Genomic DNA, 21,214 nt, shown 5'->3' with positions numbered 1-21,214 from the left:
ATATAGTTGTTTATAGCATTTTTTTTTTTTTTTTTTACAATTCTTTGTATTTCTGTGGTGTTGGTGATTACTTCTTCTCTTTCATTACTGATTTTATTTATTTGGGTCCTCTCTATTTGTTTCTTGATGAGTCTGGCTAATGGTTAATCAATTTTGTTTATCTTTTCAAAGAACCAGTTCTTGGTTTCATTGATATTTTGTATCAATTTTTCAGTCTCTATATCATTTATTTCTTCTCTAAACTTTATTATTTCCTTCCTTCTACTTACTCTGGGATTTTCTTGTTATTCTCTTTCTAGTTCTTAAGTTGTAGGGTTAAATAGTTTATTGTTGATTTTTCTTGTTTTTGAGGTAGGCATGTAGTGCAATGAACTCCCCCCGCCGCCCGCCCCCTCCCCCCTCAGGACTGCTTTTGCTGTGTTCCATAAATTTGAGGTGTTGTGTGCTCATTTTCATTTGTTTCCAGAAAGTTTTTTTATATTTTTCTTGATCTTGATGGTAACCCATTCATTGTTTAATAACATGCTATTTAACCTCCATTTGTTTGAATGTTTTTGGGTGTTTTTATTGTAGTTGATTTCTAATTTTATTTCACGGTAATCTGAGAAGATGCTTGATATAATTTCAATCGTCTGCAACTTGTAGAGACTTGTTTTGTGTCCTAACATGTGGTCTTTGTGAATGATCCATGTGCACTTGAGAAGATTGTATATTCTTCAGTTTTGTGATGAAATGTTCTACAAATGTCATTTATTTATTTATTTATTTTTTTGAGTGTGTGTGTTTTGTTGTTGTTGTTGTTGTCTGGAAGAGCTATCCAGTGAAGTCAGTGGGGTATTAAAGTCCACTACTATGACTGTATTTTTGTAGATTTCTCCCTTAAAGTCCTCTAGAAGTTTTTTTGTTTTGTTTTGTTTTGTTTTTTAATATTTAAGTACTCCTATATTGGGTGCATATATATTTACCAGCATTATTTGCTCTTGTTGGATCTATCTCTTTAGTATTATATAGTGACCTTTGTTTTCTCTTGTGATGGCTTTCATTTTGAAATCTATTTTGTCAGATATGAGTATTACTACTCCAGTGTTTTTATTTTCTTTTTCATCTGCATCAAAAAATTTTTTTTTCACCGAAACCGGTTTGGCTCAGTGGATAGAGCGTCAGTCTGCGGACTGAGGGGTCCCAGGTTTGATTCCGGTCAAGGGCATGTACCTGGGTTGCGGGCATATCCCCAGTGGGAGATGTGCAGGAGGCAGCTGATCGATGTTTCTCTCTCATCGGTGTTTCTGACTCTCTGTCTCTCTCCCTTCCTCTCTGTAAAAAATCAACAAAATATATTAAAAAAAATTTTTTTTTTCAATCCCTCACTCTCATCCTGTGTGTGTCTTTTGTTCTAAGGTGGGTCTCTTGTAGAAAACATATAGTTGGGTGATGTTTTTGTTTCCATTCAGCTACCCTATGTCTTTTGATCAGAGCATTTAATCCATTTACATTTAAGGTTATTACTGATAGGTACTTGATTATTGGCATTTTAATTCTGTATGTCTAGGTTTCTCTCTATTTCTTCTCATTATAGCAGTCCCTTTAGCACTTCAGGAATGCTGGCTTGGTGGTGATGTACTTTTTTTTTTTTTTTTAAATATATTTTATTGATTTTTTACAGAGAGGAAGGGAGAGAGATAGAGAGTTAGAAACATCAATGAGAGAGAAACATCCATCAGCTGCCTCCTGCACATCTCCTACTGGGGATATGCCCACAACCCAGGTATATGCCCTTGACTGGAATCGAACCTGGGACCTTTCAGTCCGCAGGCCGACGCTCTATCCACAGAGCCAAACCAGTTTCGGCTGGTGATGTACTTTTTATGGGAAGCTTTTTATTTCACCACTTATTTTAAATGATATCCTTGTTAGATATAGTAATCCTGGTTTCAGATCCTTGCTTTTTATTACCTTGAATACTTCATGACATTTCCTTCTGACCTGTAGAGTTTCTGATGAGTAATCATGTGTCAGTCTTATGGGAGCTCCTTTGTAGGTAACAGTTGGCTTTTCTCTTGCTGCCTTTAAGATTCTCTCTTTGTTTTTACTTTTTGGTATCTTAATAATGATGTGTCTGTGTGTGGTCCTGTTTGGGTGCTTCTTGCTTGGGGTTCTCTGTACCTCCTGGACTTGTATGACTTTTCCGTTTACCAGGTTAGAGAAGTTTTCTGCCATTATTTCTTCAAACACGTTCTCTATTCCTTTCTCCCTTTCTGCCTCTTCTGTCACACCTGCTATTCTAATATTGTTATGTTTCACATTGTTCCACAGATCTTTTAATCTGTCCTCTTGTTTTTTAATTGTTTTTTTTTTTCTTTTTGGTTTTCTGATTGAGTGATTTTTCTCAACCTTGTCTTCTAATTCACCAATTCAATTCTCAGCTTCCCCTAATCTGCTGTGTATTCCTTCCAAGTGTTCTTTATTTGTGCTATGTCATTCTTTATTTCTGTTTTCATAGTTACTATATCATTTATCATGCTGTTGAGCATGTTTACCATCATTACTTTGAACTCTATATGAAATAAATTTCTTATCTCCATTTCATTTATCTCTTCTTCTGGAAAATTCTCTTGTTCTTTCATTTGGGGGTTCTTTGTCTCCTCATTTAAGCTGCCTGTTTGGGTTTGTGAGAATGTATTAGATAGATATGCTACACCTCTCAATCTCTAGTACAGCACAGCGTCATATACTATTTCTGTCTAATTAGATCTGGCAAAGACTCAAAACTTCCAGAGACTGCCTCTGCCTACAGACTGATAGGATTCCATCTTGAATTGCTTTAGGCAATCATTCACAGGTGTGGGAGAGTTTTTTTTTCAACAGGGTTGGGTAATAGCTTCTGCCTGGAGGCTAATTGTTATTCTCAGTGTCTTATTGGGCCTCAGAAACTCCACACCCTGGGGCAAGGTGTTTTCCAATAGGGTGGGTCAGCTGTCTTCCCCTCCCCACCCCCAGGCAAAGCTGCCTGTATAGCAAATGTCTGTGTGAGAAAGATGACCTCTGCAGCATGAGGAGATGACTCAGCACAGAAAACCGGAGTGTCTGCCTTCTGAGTTCTAACCCTTGAGCCCCCAATCCTAGTTTCTGCTCACACAACTCCAGTCCACTCTGCCCTCCCTCTGCTGGAGCACGAGGTGAGCGGCTCCTCAGGGAATTTTGTGCATTGGCCCTTTAAGAGGGTGCCTGTATTGCAGCCATCTATCCCTGGCAGGAGCAACACCCCCACCCCTGCTTTTCACAGCCAGATGTCATGTGGGTACCCTTCTTAGTTCTGGCTCTCTGCTGGAGGTCTAGCTTGGGGATAGACCCCAGAGTTCCCAGAGGAAACCCCCCACAGCTGAGATATCCCTCTGTAACTTCAGCTGCTGCCTGTGGGAGCCCAGCCAGCCCTTTTATGCCTCTGCTCTTCCTACCAGTCTTTATGCAGTCTCCACTTTCTGTCCTCAGTTATCAGGATTCTCTCCAGTGAGTCTTCCATTGATTATTCGGAAAGCTTTTCTGTATTTTAGTTGTAATCCCATTTTGGCCCTAGGAGCATGTCCATGCAGCATCCACTTACTCTGCTGTCATTTTTTATCCCTCGGGATGTGAATTTTACACTCATAATAGTACTATTATAGATTTTACTTACTATTATTCTTTGAAAACATAATTAATCCTACAACAAATTCAGGATTTTCAGAGGATTCACACAATATATTGTAGTCATGCCACTTGAAAAATATGTTCATAGTAATAATTCCTTTGGGATTTTAACATGGAAATGTTTGCTTATAAACAGTTTTAAAGCACACAACATTTTGTGGTAAGAATGAAGTGTCCTCCCCCTTGGAAAATAAACTGTCATATTTAGAGAAAATAAGTGTTTGTAACAAATAAATAAAGAAAGAAAAAAAAAAGTTATGTTAATTTAAAAAAACTGCGTTTAATCAGGGGTCAGTTTTAGAATTACAGATTTCAGTTAAGAATGTGAGGCATATGAAATGGTCCATTAAATAAGGCACATTTAGAAGGAATGCTAAATTGTTTTCACCACATTTGCAGGGTTACAATAGCCACTTTGTCCTTATAGGATTCATGGTGAATTACACCTGCAAAGTAGACTAGCTAGTAGGCAGTCATAATGCATATGAGAATGTCCATTGAACCTCTACATTTCCATAATAATGCTCCCAGTATTTTCATAATTTCTTAATTTTTTTTTTTGCTATAACTTTCTGACCCCCATCATTTTCTAATAATGGGGTACTGAGAAATCTGTGAGAAAAAAGAGGTATTTTTGTTATTTGCTGGGGGAATCTGAGAAAATCAATAATGTTCCTGTGGGCAGGGCATTCTGACTTTCATATGCCCTTTCCTCCATCAAATAATCAATCAAAATTATAGTCTATGTCTTGTTGCTATAAAGATTAATATATTCCAACCTACATTCTTTATTGCATGTACATTATTATTGTCATGTGTCCTTTTTATCTAAAAAAGAGAAGAAATTTGCATAGGCCCCTAAAATTATCATGGGCCCCAAGCACTGTACTAACTGTGCCTAATGAGTTAGTCATCCTGCCTGCTGGGGTTCTCCCTTTACCCTCATGGTCCTAAGCATCTCATTTCATCATTCTGATCTCCCAAAGGCCTGGTATCTGGAGGACTATCTTTACGGCAGAGACATTTCCATTTGAAAGGCCCTGTGATATGCAAAAATACTATATATATATTATTTGAGCTGATTATATATATATATATATATATATATATATATATATATATATATATATACCATTTGAGCTGCCATAACAAAATATCATAGCCTGGTGGCTTAAACAATAGCATTTTATTTCTCAGAATTCTATTTTATTGCTCAGAGATCAAGGTCGTAGCTGATTTAATTCCTGCTAGGAGCTCTCTTCCTGGCTGGCAGATGCTGACTTCTCATTATGACCTCATATGACCTTTCTTTAGTGTACACATGTGTGTATGCACATAGATACATACAAACAACTGATTTTTCTCCCTCTTCTTCTGAGTCCACTAATCTCATCATGAAAACCCATCCTTATCTCCTAATCTAACCCTAATTGAACTCCCAAAGGCTTCATCTCCAATTACCACCACATTTGGGGGTAGGGTTTCAACATACGAACTTTGGGGAGACACAAACATTCAGTCCATAATAGCTTCTTTGTCTGGTCAGTACACCATTTTCTTATGTTATAAAACAGGGAAAAGTTGTCTGTGTTATTTGAGGCAGAGCAGAGGAGTGGAATAAAATAGGATTTTGTCATTAGCCCTTAACCCAGGACAACTTACTTAAACTCTCTCTGACCTGTGACTTGAAATAGTCATTTGTATCCCCAATTCCTGGGATGTTGTGAATAAATACATGCAGAGCATCTTAATATATACTCTGGAGTCCAATTGTTGGTTGCTATTATAACAATGTGTATATATTTGTGGACTAACTTTAAAACAACATTTAGTACGCTTCAAACTTAAACTCTAGGCCTAAAAATTACTTTTTATACTACTGGCTGAGGTATACTCTCTTATAGCTCCTTTTATTTTACTTTTTTCTTTGTAGCTTTTAATCCTATATAATAAAAGGCTAATATGCAAATCAACAAAACAGCAGAATGACCAGTCTTATGATGTGCACTGACCACCCGGGGGCAGATGTTCAATGCAGGAGCTGCCCCCGGGTGGTCAGTGCACTTCCACAGGGGGAGCGCCACTCAATGAGAAGCCAGGCTAACAGCTGGCAAGCGCAGTGGCGGTAGCAGGAGCCTCTCCTGCCTCCACGGCAGTCAGGCATCTCCTGGGGGCTCCTGGAATGTGAAGGGCTGCAGGTTGGGCTGAGGGACCCCCCGAGTGCATGTATTTTGTGCACCAGGGCTCTATTCCTATATAATACAAGGCTAAAATGCATATCGACTGAGTGGCTGGTAAGGAGAGAAATTGCTAAGAAATATTTTTAAGTAAAACAAGCAAGGTCAGAATAATGATTATCTTTCATACTTAAAATCCATATTTACATGGATAGATACATACATGATGGTGATATACACATACACGTAGTACATGAATATGTATATTTGTGTAGAAAAGGGAAAATTATTTACATGCAAGTTTTTGTTCCTCATGGAAAACCTATAAAGTTATATGAGAAACCATTGACTAGCTATTTCTAGGAAATGGAACTTGGGGTTTGCAACTGGAAGTAAACTCACCTTTCATTGTATATTCTTTGTTTTCTTTCTGTTTTTAAACATATGTCCACATTATGGTCAGACATTTCAAAAAGATCAACTTTTTTCAGAAGGCATTCCTAACTTCTTCCCTAACATGATTATTATATCATCATCTATATTTTCAATTTTTATATTTCATTTTTTCCACAGTCACAGAAATACACTAAGTAAGTAGTTAATTTAGCAAAGATCTAAAATGAGTTGACAGGTCTGAAAGATGATAAATATTATTATTCGAAAACTGAAGCTCTGTGTATTATTATGGTTATTTGCATATTGTAATTATAATGAATATTTTTAAACAAGACCATTCTAATTTTTAAATACTTTTATTATTTTCTTCAATAAATTTAGAAATAGAAACATGCACTATTGAAAAAAAAAGAAATGGAAAAGTTTAATTAGAAACATCTAAATCTTGGCAATAAACCTAAAGTGTTCATATTTCAAAAATATGTTTTTATTATTGATTTCAGAGAGGAAGGAAGAGGGAGAGAGAGATAGAAACATCAATGATGAGAGAGAATCATGGATCAGCAGCCTCCTGCATGTCTGCACTCCTGGGTTTGAGCCAGCAACCCAGGCATGTGCCCCAACCAGGAATCAAACCGTGACCTCCTGGTTCATTGGTCAATGCTTAACCACTGAGCCATGCCAGCCAGGCTGCAGTGTTCATTTTTAATTTTTATTTCTTATGTGCTTAATTTGAAATTACAGAGACTATGGTTACCTAAAACTTGCAAATTACATGTGATTTATATCTATGAAATATTTTCTATCATTTAGTTTTGCACTTTCTGTACATCTTTTGGTTTATTCCTGATTTATGGTGTTTTTTAAGATTACCTAACTGTCATCATATATTAATACTTTGAGCTGTATTTTATACGATGATACCTTTCAGAACACAATGTAAAAATATTGTCATGCTGAGTTTTGTTTGTGAAGAGAGCAGTAAGAATTGTTTTGTTATAATAGGCATCGTAATGCTAATCATTATCTAACTTAGACAAGACTCCCAATAGGCAAACGAGGTAGGCATATGTAAGCTTGAGGAGTTTTGCTGAGATTGATAGGGTTTCCATCCAATCGGATATCTTCTAGTGCCTTACGAATATAAGTCAAATTTTTAACATCACAGAATGTATCTTCATGCATCTCCAGAATGTTGTTATTCTAAAAGAGATGAAAATAAATTATATAACAAGATATAACATATTCTTAGTACTGATTAAAGTGCATTTTGCTTTACCTAGTGTTTTATTTTTTTGTTTCTTCTGTCATCCAAAATCCACATTATGTGATTATTATACATTAAACACTTTCTGGCAATGGGGATAAATCAATTAAAAAGACACGTAGATGCTCTTATAGAGACTATACTTCCATAATGGGACTATAAGAGAAGAAAGTGAAAAAAAACGTGTACAGAAAAAAGTTATTTCCAAAAATATTAGACTTATGAATAAAGGATGGTGACTGTGAAAAGTTATCTTAAGGGATAACAATGGAGCTCAGAATAGAATGACAAGAAAACATGGGCATTGAAAGGCCAAGGTAATAATAACTTATCCAGAGAGAACACCAGTTTCAAATTCTGAGTAATTATAAAATGTTCAAGAATGAGAAAAAGTCAACATGGCTGAAGTGAAGTGAGGGGGAGAGTAAGCAAACATCAGGAAGAAAACAGGCCCAGAACTTGGGTGGCTTGGTTGGTTGGAGCATTGTCCAGTCCACAAAAAGATTGTGGGTTTGAAACCTAGGGCACATGCCTAGGTTTTGGGTTTTGATCCCTAATCCAGGTGCTTATGGGAGGCAACTTAAAAATGTTTTTCTCTTACATCATGGGCACTAAGATTGGCTCCATGTCTTGACTATTATAAATAATGCAACAATGAACATATGAATGTATATGTCTTTTCGATTTAGTGTTGTGTGTGTGTGTGTGTGTGTGTGTGTGTGTGTGTGTTTAAATACTCAAAAGTAGAATTACTAGGTCTTCTTTGTCTTTTGTTACAGCCTTTGTTTTCAAGTCTATTTGATTTAGTATAAATAGTGCTACTCCAGCTTTTGTGGATTTGTTTTTCTATCCCTTTACTTTCAGTGTGTGTATGTCTTTCAATATGAAGAAAGTTTCATGTAGATAGCATACCTTAGGGTCTTGTTTTGTTATTCATTCACCCACACTATGTATTTTTATTGGAACAATTAATCAATTTGCATTTAAAATAATTGTTCCTAGGTATGTATTTAATGCCAGTTTGTTATTTATATTCTTATCTTTTCTCCTTCTCCTTCTCCTTCTCCTCCTCCTCCTCCTCCTCCTCCTCCTCTTTCTTCTCCTTCTCCTTCTCCTTCTCCTTCTCCTTCTCCTCCTCCTCTTTCTTCTCCTTCTCCTTCTCTTTCTCCTTCTCCTTCTCCTTCTCCTTCTCCTTCTCCTTCTCCTTCTCCTTCTCCTTCTCCTCCTCCTCCTCCTTCTCCTTCTCCTTCTCCTCCTCCTCCTCCTCTTTCTTCTCCTTCTCCTTCTCTTTCCCCTTCTGGAAGACCCTGAAACATTTCATGTAATACTGGCTTGATGGTGATGAACTCCTTTAGCTTTATCTCATCTGTGAAGTTCTTTATCTGACCTTCAATTCTAAATGAAAGTTTTTCTGGGTTGAGTAATCTTGGTTGAAAGTCCTTGCTTTTTATCACTTTGAATATTTCATGCCAATCTCTTCTGACTTGCAAAGTTTCTGTTGAGAAATCAGCTGACAGTTTTATGGGAGCTCTCTTGTAGGTAACTAACTGCTTTCTCTAGCTGCTTTTGAGATTCTCTCTTTGTCTTTTACTTTTGGCAATTTATATGTCTTGGAATGGGCCTCTTAGAGTTAATCTCTTTGGGGACACTCTTCTCAGGCTTGTATGTCTATTTCCTTTGCCAGGGTAGGGAAGATTTTTTTGTTGTTATTATTTCTTCAAATAGGTTTTCAATTCCTTGATCTTCTTCTTACAGTACCATATGATGCAAATGCTGGTATTCTTGAAGTTGTCTGAGAGTCCCCATAAGCTATCTTCATTTTTCTGCATTCTTTTTTCTTTTTGCTGTTATAATTGGGTGCTTTCTGTTACCTTACTTTCCAATTCACTGATTTGACCCTCTGCTTGATCTAATCTACTATTGATTCCCTCTAATGTATTTTTCATTTTAGTTATTATAGTTTTTATTTCTGACTGGTTCTTTTTAATGGATTCTATCTCCATTTTTATGTTTCCTATCTCTTTGTTGAAGTATACACTGTGATCAGTGAGCATTTTTAAAATCAGTGTTTTGAACTCTGCATCTGGTAGATTGTTCGTCTCCATTATGTTTAGTTCTCTTTCTGGAGTTTTGTTCTTTTTTTTATTATTTGGAGCATATATGCTGCCTCCCTGTATTTGTTTTTATATGGTAGGTAGAGCTGCTATGCTTTCTAGTCTTTTAAAGTGGCCTATGTAGTAGGTGTTCTGTAAGGCCCAATGGTACAGTGTCCCCAGTCATGCAAGCTGGGAGCTCCAGCTGTGCCCTCTGTGGGGACTGTATGAGTCCTCCTTCTGTAGTTGACTTGGTTGCTGCTGGCATACAATGGGAGGGATTTACCCCAAGGTCAATTGGCTGTAAGGACTGGCCAGAAACAGTGGAAGATTTGTTGTGCAAGAGACAACTCCATGGAGCAGGACACAGTCAGGGAGACTCTGGTGCCTGCCCCTGAGTGTGTTGTTGTGGAGGTAGTTGAGTTGTGCTTCAGCTTGGTCTGAAGCTGTCCACCAGGAGTACTGGCTCTGAGGTCTCCTGGGAGGTGCCTCCTGTGCCCTTCCTGAGGCCACCAATGACCTACAAAGCAGTCAGCAGATGGCTGCTACTGGGAGGTGCCCAGGAAAGGCAAAGTTTCGAATTAAAGCTGGCTGCCACTAGTGCCAGACCTGGAGCCACTTAGCAAGAAGTATGGGAAACACTAGGCCAGATGCTCTTTGAAAGGTTGTAAGGAAGTCCGCAACATGAGCCAAGACAGGCTATTTGTATGGGAAAGCCACTGGAAACAGCCTGGGTGGGCCTGTAAGTTGGATGGGGCGGGATATTGGTGAATCACCGAGGTGGAACAAACAGTGTTAGCAAGGTTCATGGAGACTCAGATACGCACCTGCCTGCTGCCTCTGTAGGGGGAGGACTCAGCAAAGGAACAACTTCTGTCTGGGAGAAAGCTGCCCTTCCAGCTCTCACCCTGAATCAGACAATTCAGTTGCTCTTCCTGTGTTACTGGCGCCTTTTGGAGCTGTTATCCCAGTGCTGGAGCTCAGAGTGAGTGAGTGAGTCAGTGAGCCAGTTGGTGCACAGGCCCTTTAAAAAGAATGCCTGGGACTCCAGCAGCCCTCTGTCTCATAACCCCCATTGATTTTCATATCCAGGAGATTCAGAGACTTCCTAGCACTGGAACATTATCGAGCCGGGTGTGGGGCTGGGACCCCTTGCTCCTCCAGGGAAAACCTCCAAAACCGAGATAGCCCTCCCAATTTTTATCCATCACATGTGGGTGTGATACCAGCTCATTCTGAATCTCTGCCCCTCCTAGCAGTCTTGATGTGGCTTCATTGTGGCTTCATTATAAGACTTCTGTTCAGCTAGATTTCAGGTGGTGGTTGAATGCTGGTGGTTCTGTATTTTAGTTGTAATTTTGATGTAGTTATGGGAGGATGAGAGTATCGCATTTATCTACTCAGTCATCTTGACTGGAAACTCCAAAGGCAATTACTTTTATTTCATTTTTTTTAATTAAAAAAAAAAAAGTATTGATTTTGAGAGAGAAGAGAAGAATGGGGGGCAGGGAGAGAAAGAGAAAAACATCAACTTGTTGTTCCCCTCATCGGTTGTTTCTTGTATGTGCCTTGACCAGGGATTGAACCTACAGCTTTGGTACATCGGGACAACACTCCAACCAACTGAGCTACGCACGCAGGGCAGGCAGTTATTTTGAAAGAAATCTCATATTGTATATACAAGCACATTGTGTTTAACTATAACATTAGAGATCTGGTCATTTTTTAGAGTCAATATCATCACAGACAATAGTAATTCATTTAACTCATAATTAGAAAACACATTATAACATTTCCTTGAGGATGTCCTTGAAAATCCTCCATACAGTTATACATATTAAAAATCACTCTCAGAAAAAGAGATACCAAGACAGAGCCATCCAAAAAAAGGACGGGGACTGGAAAGGGAGTAAGGAAGCAAACACCACCAGAAAAACTCTCAGAAGAGACAAGTGTCCAAGTCTCAGAGACAGGCATACATAAAAGGACATCAAAAAAGTAAGGGAAATATATATATATATCTGTAGAATAAAAGGAACAACACAGGGGTAAATATTTACAGAATCCACAGAGGAAAACATAGAAATCAGAGACCTGCTTTCACATAGCAAAATCATCGTCTCAAAAGATTGTAATTTTACACCATATATTGTTCTATGAACACACAATGGGTGCATTATATACAGATTTATTCCACAAAACATAAAGTTTTTACATATAGTTGATTATAGCTGAACACCAAAAGTTATATCTAAAATAAGAATAATTTATCTTTTTGCTTTAGCAACAAAAAATGTTTATTTTAATTGAGCATACTTCTGGTATATTTAAATAAAATATATTTAGAAAATATTAGATAATAACATTTTTGAAAATGTGTTTTCACTCAGTTTAGTGGCATTTTAAATAAAGCAGGTTTTCAAATACGTTGGTTTAAGAAAAACTGCATTTTCTTAATCCAGAAAGAAGGAAGTCTCTCATTGCTCAGCAGATAGAATACCCTAGGATTGAATTTAATTCAGCACATACTAGTAAGACCTAAAGCTAAAATAGAAAGACTAGCCCAACCAGTGTGGCTCAGTAGTTGAGTATTGACCTATGAAACAGGAGGTCACAGTTCGATTCCCGGTCAGGGCATATGCCCAATTGCAGGCTCAATCCCCAATGTGGGGTGTACAGGAGGCAGCTGACCAATGATTCTCTTTCATCACTGATGTCCCTATTTCTCTATCCCTCTCCCTTGCTCTGAAATAAATAAAAATATATTAAAAATAAATAAACAAAATCAAAATGCTAAAATTGACATTTTCTCCCTGAAAACTAGAAATCAAATTAGACTGTTCTCTTTCTGTTTCTCTTCCTTTTCTAATCCTTACACACTTCTTCAGCAGAAAAAACCCCACAAAAAAACAAAAACTTCCATTCTTTTTTTTCAAAAGAATATTTGTGTGCCAAAAAATGCATTATTTGACAAAGAATGAAAATAAAAACTAACATTATTAGAAATAAATCAGTTAATATACAAATACATTGTAGTCAAACACAGAGAGAATGACTGAGAAAAAGAAAAAAAAGGGGGGGAAAGAAAAAGGAAAAAAAAAGAATAATTGTCACAGTGAGTCAACATGCATTATAAAGAGCTTCCTGGGTCCCAGCTTCCTCCTGCTTTTGTTTTCCATGGAGCTGTTGGGCCTACCTACTGGTAGCAGCCTACCTGGAGATGAAGGGCCCGTAGGTTTTCTGGGAGTGGCAGAGGGATGTGATCCAAGTTGTTATCTGTGAGGTAGAGGTGATGGAGATCATACATATCCTGGAAACATTCCAAAGGTAGGGACTTAATAGAAATTAGTGGTGCCACAGTTATATTTTCCATTCCCTCTCCATGCAATTATTTATAAAATACCACATGCCTGACCAGGTCTTATTTACTAAAGTTATGGAAGATCAGTGTTCTAAGTTACATACTAGACAATTCAAATGAATTTTGGAAGAAATGAGGGCAAGTAGATATCTCTTGATGAAAATGAAACATGTTTCTCAATCTCTAGGAAGAACATGCTTTGTCCACTTTCACTTTCTCAGTTTAAGTAAGGCACTGACTTCTCATTCTCTATTCTGCAATAGAACTTTGAAGATTTTGGTGAGGCATAGCAATCATTTCTTTCATGTAATAGGGATGGAGAAATGAGAATTTCTCCCCAACAAAAGACTTCTCTTCCTAGCCTGAGTTTCAGGGAAAAGACAACCTAGCAAGACAAAAAAAGTGTAGACAATAACAGGTCTACTCTAGCCAAATACCACAGGGCAAATTATGACTCACCACCACCCTGGCCAACAAAAGATGAGTGGAGAGACCAGACTTCTACCCTTGCCAGGCTCTACTGAGGTGCCCTAACTCTCTTGCCCAACAGAATGGCTAGTAGAGAGATAGGACTTTTGCTATTGCCCAGTGCTAATGGGTCCACACGACACCTTCTAGCTACCAAGGAAGTAATGTGATGTCCCTTCAAACAGTAATTTTTGTTTATTGTGTTCAGCATATATTTAGAGGAGCAGCTTGGATGGGGTAAAAACGAGTAAGATAGCCAGTGGATTACTGTTCTCAGACTCTACACTGTTATTCCAAGCAAGTTACTCTAGCCCTGAGCTTGCATCCTTTTCTTTGAAAACAAAATTCATAAGATTAACTGAATCCAGTCTTCTTTACAGTAATATGGAAGCCTTTCATCCCCACATCCTGTAAAAGTAGTTAACCTTTTAACCACATTAAATGCTCCCCATCAGTGGAGTTTTTGGTAAAAACAAATTATCTGCTTAACACTATTTCCAGAGAGCCACCCACTTCTTATTCCACTTCTGCTTTCTGTTCTTGGTGCTTGACCAACCTCAAAATGTACCAGAGCACAGTATTTCCCACAAGTATGGTAAGTAGTCTGTAAAGTTTACTTTTGCAGTTATAAGTCTCATCCAAGTGAATTCCTTTATAGAAATAAAAAGGCTAGTCATTGACCACAAATGGAATGGGAAGATGAAAGTCTTTTATATCCAAACTTAAAACTCACTTTAAATGCTTCTTGCTTTATTCCTTTCCTTCCCAGTCTATTGTTGCTAACATCAATGAAGGTCAGACTGGTTGGCAAATCCGGAAGTTGCCTTATTTTGTTGTCACGTAGGATAAGCTCTCTGAGTTCAGGCAGCTTTTTGAATGCATCTTCATCAATTTCAGATATTAAATTTGATGTCAAATCAATCTTCCTTAAATCATCTAGAAGAAAAAGTGATGAAATAGTTAATATTCTCGAAATGTTCTGTTCACATAAAAATATGAATATAAATTTCCTATATACAAAAAAGCATAAGCATGAACTTAAGTAGCAATACAAGTTAATTAAAGAATTATTTATAAATACTTTAGAAAATTTGTTCTCTCCAAATACGGTTCATGTTTATGCAATGATAAGAAATTATAACTTTAGCAAAGAAACTGGCACATTAAATTTAAAATAATTAGTCTTTCCCCAATAGTCTAAATAAACTATATCTGGATTTTACTACTTAAAACATTTTCCACAGGGATGACAGAGTGTTATATTTTTCTAGTGGTCAAAGCTATATTAGTATAAAATACAAAGGTATTACAAATAAATATTTAGTAATTAAAACACTTTATGAAGACAAGTACAAAAATTCTTCTATGTTGGCAACCATTATAATGTCAGAATTTAGACTTAGATTCTTTGATCATAAAATAATTGAGCTTTAATTGAAATCCCTTCAAACAAAAAAATCCTCATAAATAAATGATCATGACACCTTACTCTTATTGTCATAAAATGATAATAAGTTCTAGGCTATAAAATAGTTACTTACAATTTTTATTTAGTTAGTAATAGTTTGTTGAAAATATCAGTAGCTACATAGTTTCTTGATGACCTTTAATTACTCAGCATTTTTTCTTATCATAACTAAAACAAATCTTCACATGGCTACATGAGAAAAAAATAATTGATTTATGAGACATCTATACTAATAAAAGGGTAATATGCTAATTAGACCAGATTTATGGGAAGTCTTCCAGACGTCTGACATCCTTCCAGAAAAAGCCACAGTGGCAAGGGCCAAGGCAGAGGTTGTTGGGGTGATCTGGTTGGCAGGGGAACAAGCAGTTAGAGGTGATCAGGCCTGAGGAGGAGCAAGCAGTTAGGGGCGAGTTCAAGAAGGCAGGCAGAGGAAGTTAGGGGTGATCAGGCTGACAGGCAGAGTGGTTAGGGGCGATCAGGCAGGAAGGCAGGCAGGCAAGCAGTTAGGAGCCAGCGGTCCCAGATTGTGAGAGGGATGTCCGACTGCCGGTTTAGGCCTGATCCCTGCAAGGTCCCAGATTGGAGAGGGTGCATGCCAAGCTGAGGGACCACCTCTCCCCCATCCCATGCACGAATTTTGTACACGGGGCCTCTATTCTATTCTATCTAATAATAGAGAAACATGGTAATTAACCATAACTTTGCTACCCTTCCCATTGGCTAATCAGCAAGATATGCAAATTAACTGCCAACCAAGATGGTGGCCGGCAGCCAGGCAACTGAACTGAACAGGAGGCTTGCTTGCTCCAGTGACAGAGGAAGCTAAGGTTCCCCGCCTGCCGCAGCCCAACTCTGAGCTCCAGATACAACAATGTTGCAATTATAGAAGCTAAACAAACCCAGATACCTGCTTTCAGTCGCCAGCGGGCTCAGAGCTTAGAGCACCAGTGATGGCAACAGAGTGTCAATTATAGAAGCTAAACAACCCCAGATGCCTGCTTTCAGCCAGCCACGGCCTCAGAGCTGGAGCTGGCTCTCAGCTCCAGTGACAGCCATAGAAGGTAAATAAATCCCAGAATAAAAAAAAAAAAAAAGAAAAAAGGAGAGGTTGGGAGCTTCAGTCACCCGCCAGCCTGAAAACGGCCCTCAGCCCCTCACCCAGACTGGCCAGGCACCCCACTGGGGACCCCCACCCTGAAGGGGGTGTGACCAGCTGCAAACAGTCATCATCCCCTCATCCAGGCTGGCCAGGCACCCAAGCGGGACCCCCACCCTGATCCGGTCACCCTTCAGGGCAAACCAGCCAGCCCCCTCCTGTGCACCAGGCCTCGATCCTATATAGTAAACAGGTAATATGGAAACTGACCCTAACAGCAGAAGGACTTGGAATGACTGGTCACTATGACACACACTGACCACCAGGGGGCAGACACTCAGTGTAGGAGCTGCCTTCTGGTAGTCAGGGCGCTCTCACATGGGAGGAGCTCTGCTCAGCCACAAGCCAGGCTAATGGCTGCCAGTACAGCGGTGGTGGTGGGAGCCTCTCCTGCCTCCTCAGCAGCGCAAAGGATGTCCGACTGCAGTTTAAGCCTGCTCCCCGCTGGCAAGTGGACATCCCCTGAGGGCTGCCGGGCTGCCAGAGGGATGGCTGATTGCCATCTTAGGCCCAATCCCCCAGGGAGTGGGCCTGAGCCAGCAGGTGGTCATCCCCTGAGGGGTCCCAGACTGTGAGAGGGCACAGGCCGAGCTGAGAGACCCCTCTTCCCCCCCGAGTGCACACATTTTTGTGCACCAGGCCTCTAGTATATATATAAAAGCCTAAGTGACCAGCTGATCGGCTGGTAGCTATGATGTGCACTGTCCACCAGGGGGAAGACGCTCAACACCAGAGCTGCAGAGCAACAGCAACTTTTCAGAGTGCCCTCTCACACTCCAGGACCCCTCGGGGAATGTTGAACTGCTGTTTTTTGTCCGATCTCTGCAGACCAAGCCGAGGGACTCCACTGTTGCACAAATCTGTGCAGTGGGCCTCTAGTATTTAGTATTCAGCTATCATTTCCAGAACCACTATTTTACAGTGCAAAAATTTTAAGAAATTCTGTAAAGAATAGAAGGCCATTAGTGCTATCATCCATACTTAGGCTTGCAAAGTCATTTCTGTTGATCTTTTTAATTCTGTTAAAGCGGGAGTAGAAATAAGCGGTGTTCTTGGGCAGTGGAGGAATAGCATCAAGTTCATGGTCATCACAGTATACAGTGGTACTTATACAGGTACACAGAAGGCAGGTTGGAAAATCTAAAAGATAGATGCATATAATTAAAATTAAGTAACAAGCAATTTCTAACAATGTGACTAGTAATGTTTGTTAAAATTAGAGTCTCATGCAGACAATTCTGATAGATTTCATCTTTTCTTATATAGTTTTCTGTAAATGTAATACTAGTCAAATATACTAATTAAATCTGACCCAATAATTAGTATATTTTTGTAATGTTATAAAATATGAAATTGTTGCATTGACACTGCACAGTTGTTGCTTTTATATTTAGAAATGCTATCTGCAAATGTGAACATTAATATTGTCATTTTTATAAATTTAAAGCATCACATACAATATTTGTGTTAAGTCATTGGTTCAGTAATTAAACACCCCACTGAAACAAAATCTGCTTCAAGAAAAATATAGGGTAATAATCACTACTATTAATTCACTCATATGTATTTTTTTATCTTTTCTATGTAAATGGCACTATGCCAGCTAGTGAAACAGTGGTGAGCATAAAGAGGCAGAGTTCTATTTTATGATCTGATATCTAAGAAGAATGATAATCACACAAATAAATGAAATGATGATTGTGGTAACTATTATGAAATATCACATTAACATAAAATAGAAAAATTTGACCCAGTTTGAGAATCGTGGTTCTCTGATAAGGTGATAATTGAGTTAAAATCTGCAAGAAGAGAAGGAGTCAATTATGTTTGTGTGAGGGAAGCATACGCAGACCGAGGAAGCAGCATGTGCCCCGGTCCTTCAGTTTGGTGGAACTGAAAGATGGTCCATGTTGCTATAGCGTAGAGAGTATTGAAATGTGTAGAACTGATAGGCTGTGTTACAGATTTTGTTTCTTATCCTAATCATTGTCAGATTTTCATGCTAATATATCACTCTGCTTGAAGGTGTGGTGAAAATCTGAAAGAGGGCCAGTGGGCAAAGTGGAAATGAGCTGTTGTCTAGATAAAAGATGATGGTTCCTAGGGTAATCATGATAGAAAAGGCAGTAGTGCCAAAAGATATTTGTTAGGCCGGATTATATATCAATTTACTAATCTATTTTTCTCCATCTATCACACACACACACACACACACACACACTCAGAAAGAAAAGGAAATGGAAAACAATCATGGCTGCTAAGATGCCAGGCAAATTAAAATATCTCTTGGGTTGAAAATGTCTCTTGGGTTAGTTGTGATGGTTATAAGAGACTTCAGCAAGGGCTGTGGATGAGGCTGGGAGCCAGATTACAGTCAACTAAGGAGAAAGTTGAATGTGAGGAAATAGTTACAGCAAATATACTAGTAGACAATGTTATTGAGATATTTGTGAAAAAGAAAGAAAAAAAGTTGATTACTTTTTAAAAAAGATTATTTGTGTTGTGATAATGAGGGATATTGACTAAGCTAGAAGGTTTGCAAGAATCCAAAGGAGCAGAGGTTAAATAAGGTTCCTGAGAGGGCAACAGGCCCAGTGGAAGAATGCAAAGCCACATGCCCGAGGACACGGTTCCTCTGTGGCAATAGGAGAGATGTAGTTGTAGGTAATTATATGTCTGAAAACAGAAAGACCAAAGAGCTGCTGAGTGGAAGATTGAATTTTCTTTGTGAAGTTGAAAACTAAGCTTCCTAAAGAGTTTGAGGAGTAAAGGGAGGAGGAGAGGAAGGGCTGTGAGAGGTGAGATGAATGAAGAAAGTGAAATAAGCCATGATAATTACAGAAGAAGAATGTGATGGAAGAACTTCCTTGAGATTGCTCAGTGATCAATTCATCTGATTTAGCTGAAACTTTCCTGGTTTTAGCACTGAGAGTCCCCTATTTGGAAACCCCTCACTCACAGAGACACCTTGTTGCCTTAGTTCAAAGATCAAGAACTAGTAATGCAACTAAGATATTTAATTAATCATCCCCTATACTTTTCATACAAATATACTTCCTGCTCAGCCCTTTTTGAATTTTTGTTCAAGCAATGATAAGTTTCTCATATTCTTTATAAATTTTAGAATATCAGCAGAGGCTAAAGAATAACACTTTAGCTGTTTAATCTCAACACAGTCAATGAGATGAAGGAAATTATACCATAAGTTATGTGACTATCTCAACTATTGACTTGTCTTCTTCTGGCTACCTCTGATTCTGAATTTCTAGGGAGCACTGGATTGCAGAAGAGTTGGGACAACATTCACTCAAAGAACTTACATACTTTATTGATGCCATACTCAACAGTGAGCTGTTATATGCATCCCTCCCCCCCCCCATAATTTTAAACCTGTAAACTTTTTAAGACCTTCCTGCATTTTACATGTGTGTGATTTGAGTGGTGTTATCAATGTTTTGGTAAATATTAATTATGTTTTTTCCTATTTAGCTTAATTATAGCAATTTGTATAAAACATTTTAAGCATTGCAACTCCCCTCACAGAAAAGAATTAGTAAGGCACTTACTAAGGTAGTATTGCTATCATTAAATAGAAGAAAATCCTCCTATCTAATAGAGGGAATATGCTAATTGACCCTCATGCCATTGCAAAGATGGCAGCGCCCACAGCCAATAAGGAGGGAATATGCTATTTTACTGCCCCACCCTCAAAGATGGTGGCACCCACAGACACAAGATGGTGGCACCCAGTCTCCTCAGCCCCTCAGCCACCCTGGGCCGGCCCGAGGCTCAGGTAATCAGGGCTGGCCGAGGCTTGCGCTGCTGGCAGTGGCAGCAGCAGAGGTGTGATGGGCATTGCCTTCCCCTGATCGCTGGGTTGCCTCCCATTCCTGAGGGCTCCCAGACTGTGAGACCCCCCTCCAGTGCATGAATTTTCATGCACTGGACCTCTTGTATATAATAAAAGGGTAATATGCAAATAGACCCTAAGGGCAACCAGGAATGACTGGTTGCTATGATACTCACTGACCACCAGGGGGAAGATGCTCAATGCAGGAGCTGCCTCCTGGTGGTCAGTGCGCTCCCACAGGGGGAGCTCTGCTCAGCCACAAGCCAGGCTGACAGCTGCACAGCAGTGGTGGGAGCCTCTCCTGCCTCCTCGGCAGCGCTGAGGGTGTTTGACTGATGGCCAAGGCCCACTCCCCATGGGCCTAAGCCTCAGTTGGACCTCCTCCGAGGGGTCCCGGACTGTGAGAGGCTGCAGCCTGGGCTGAGGGACCTGGCCGAGTGCATGAATTTCCGTGCACTGGGCCTCTAGTAATTTATAATAAGAACTTCAGAAATAAAACTATGTTATGAATGGAAATCTAGAGAAAACATTCAAGAGGGAGCTGCAAAATATTTAATACTTACTGATTTCTCCAATCAATATGAATTAATATTTGTCAGTTATTGTATTTTTTAAAGGAATTTTATTCTTCTATATATTCATGGTCATGCTAATCTAGCAATAAATTTTCAGAGTAATTATATATTCACACCAGTTAATAATTTAATTCTACTTTTTCCGTTTATAACTCAAGCCTACTTTATATGGTTTCAGAATATTATTTTTAGAAATTTGTATTAATAATTAAAATATGATATTTTTATATTTAATGTTATGCATGTTTCCAAACTATTTAACTTTGATGAATTTATAATATGTGAATTTAATTTTAAATTTAGAATTTTTGGTGATGCTTTTTCTCTTGAAATTACACTGCAATTACTTTAGAGACAACATTTTTTTGAAAAGTCATAGATTGTTTTTAATATTATCTCAAAGCTGACACTATGGAGCCATAATTTTGACTGAAAAATTGGGCATTGTGCTTTTGTGCTGTTCCTGGCTCAGCTAAAATACCTAACTATAGCTAATGATGCCAGATCCATCAACGTTTGAAAAATCTGAAATTACTTAAAAGTAAGTAATATTCTAGGGCTATTTAAATTCCCTGCTCTGAGGGCTTTCTGCTGGGTACCCACATTTCCTTGTAATTGTGTGTGCATTCCCTGGTTCTGTTTGTAGAGGGCTAAGTAAGTGGAAAGAATATGAGGTATTTCTTAAAGACTTAGAGTTTGGTGATCTCTGTCTG

General features: G+C 38.7%; 1 protein-coding gene across 1 annotated transcript in view; it reads right to left on the bottom strand.

Annotated features, from left to right (window-relative positions):
• Positions 1-7,292: 7,292 nt before the first annotated feature.
• Positions 7,293-21,214, bottom strand: part of EPYC (epiphycan) — a gene marked incomplete at both ends in the record, with an annotated part of 40,946 nt that continues 27,024 nt past the window's right edge. The window contains 4 exons of the mRNA XM_081085206.1: positions 7,293-7,463; positions 12,835-12,930; positions 14,183-14,385; positions 17,058-17,216. Coding sequence (XP_080941332.1) covers positions 7,293-7,463; positions 12,835-12,930; positions 14,183-14,385; positions 17,058-17,216 — 629 coding nt within the window. The remainder of the gene's footprint in view (positions 7,464-12,834; positions 12,931-14,182; positions 14,386-17,057; positions 17,217-21,214) is intronic.

This window comes from Myotis nattereri (genome assembly GCF_964212035.1).
Source record: "Myotis nattereri genome assembly, chromosome: 2".
Taxonomy (NCBI): Eukaryota; Metazoa; Chordata; class Mammalia; order Chiroptera; family Vespertilionidae; genus Myotis; species Myotis nattereri.
Note: the sequence above shows the minus strand (reverse complement) of the source record. Positions and strands in the feature narration are given on the sequence as shown.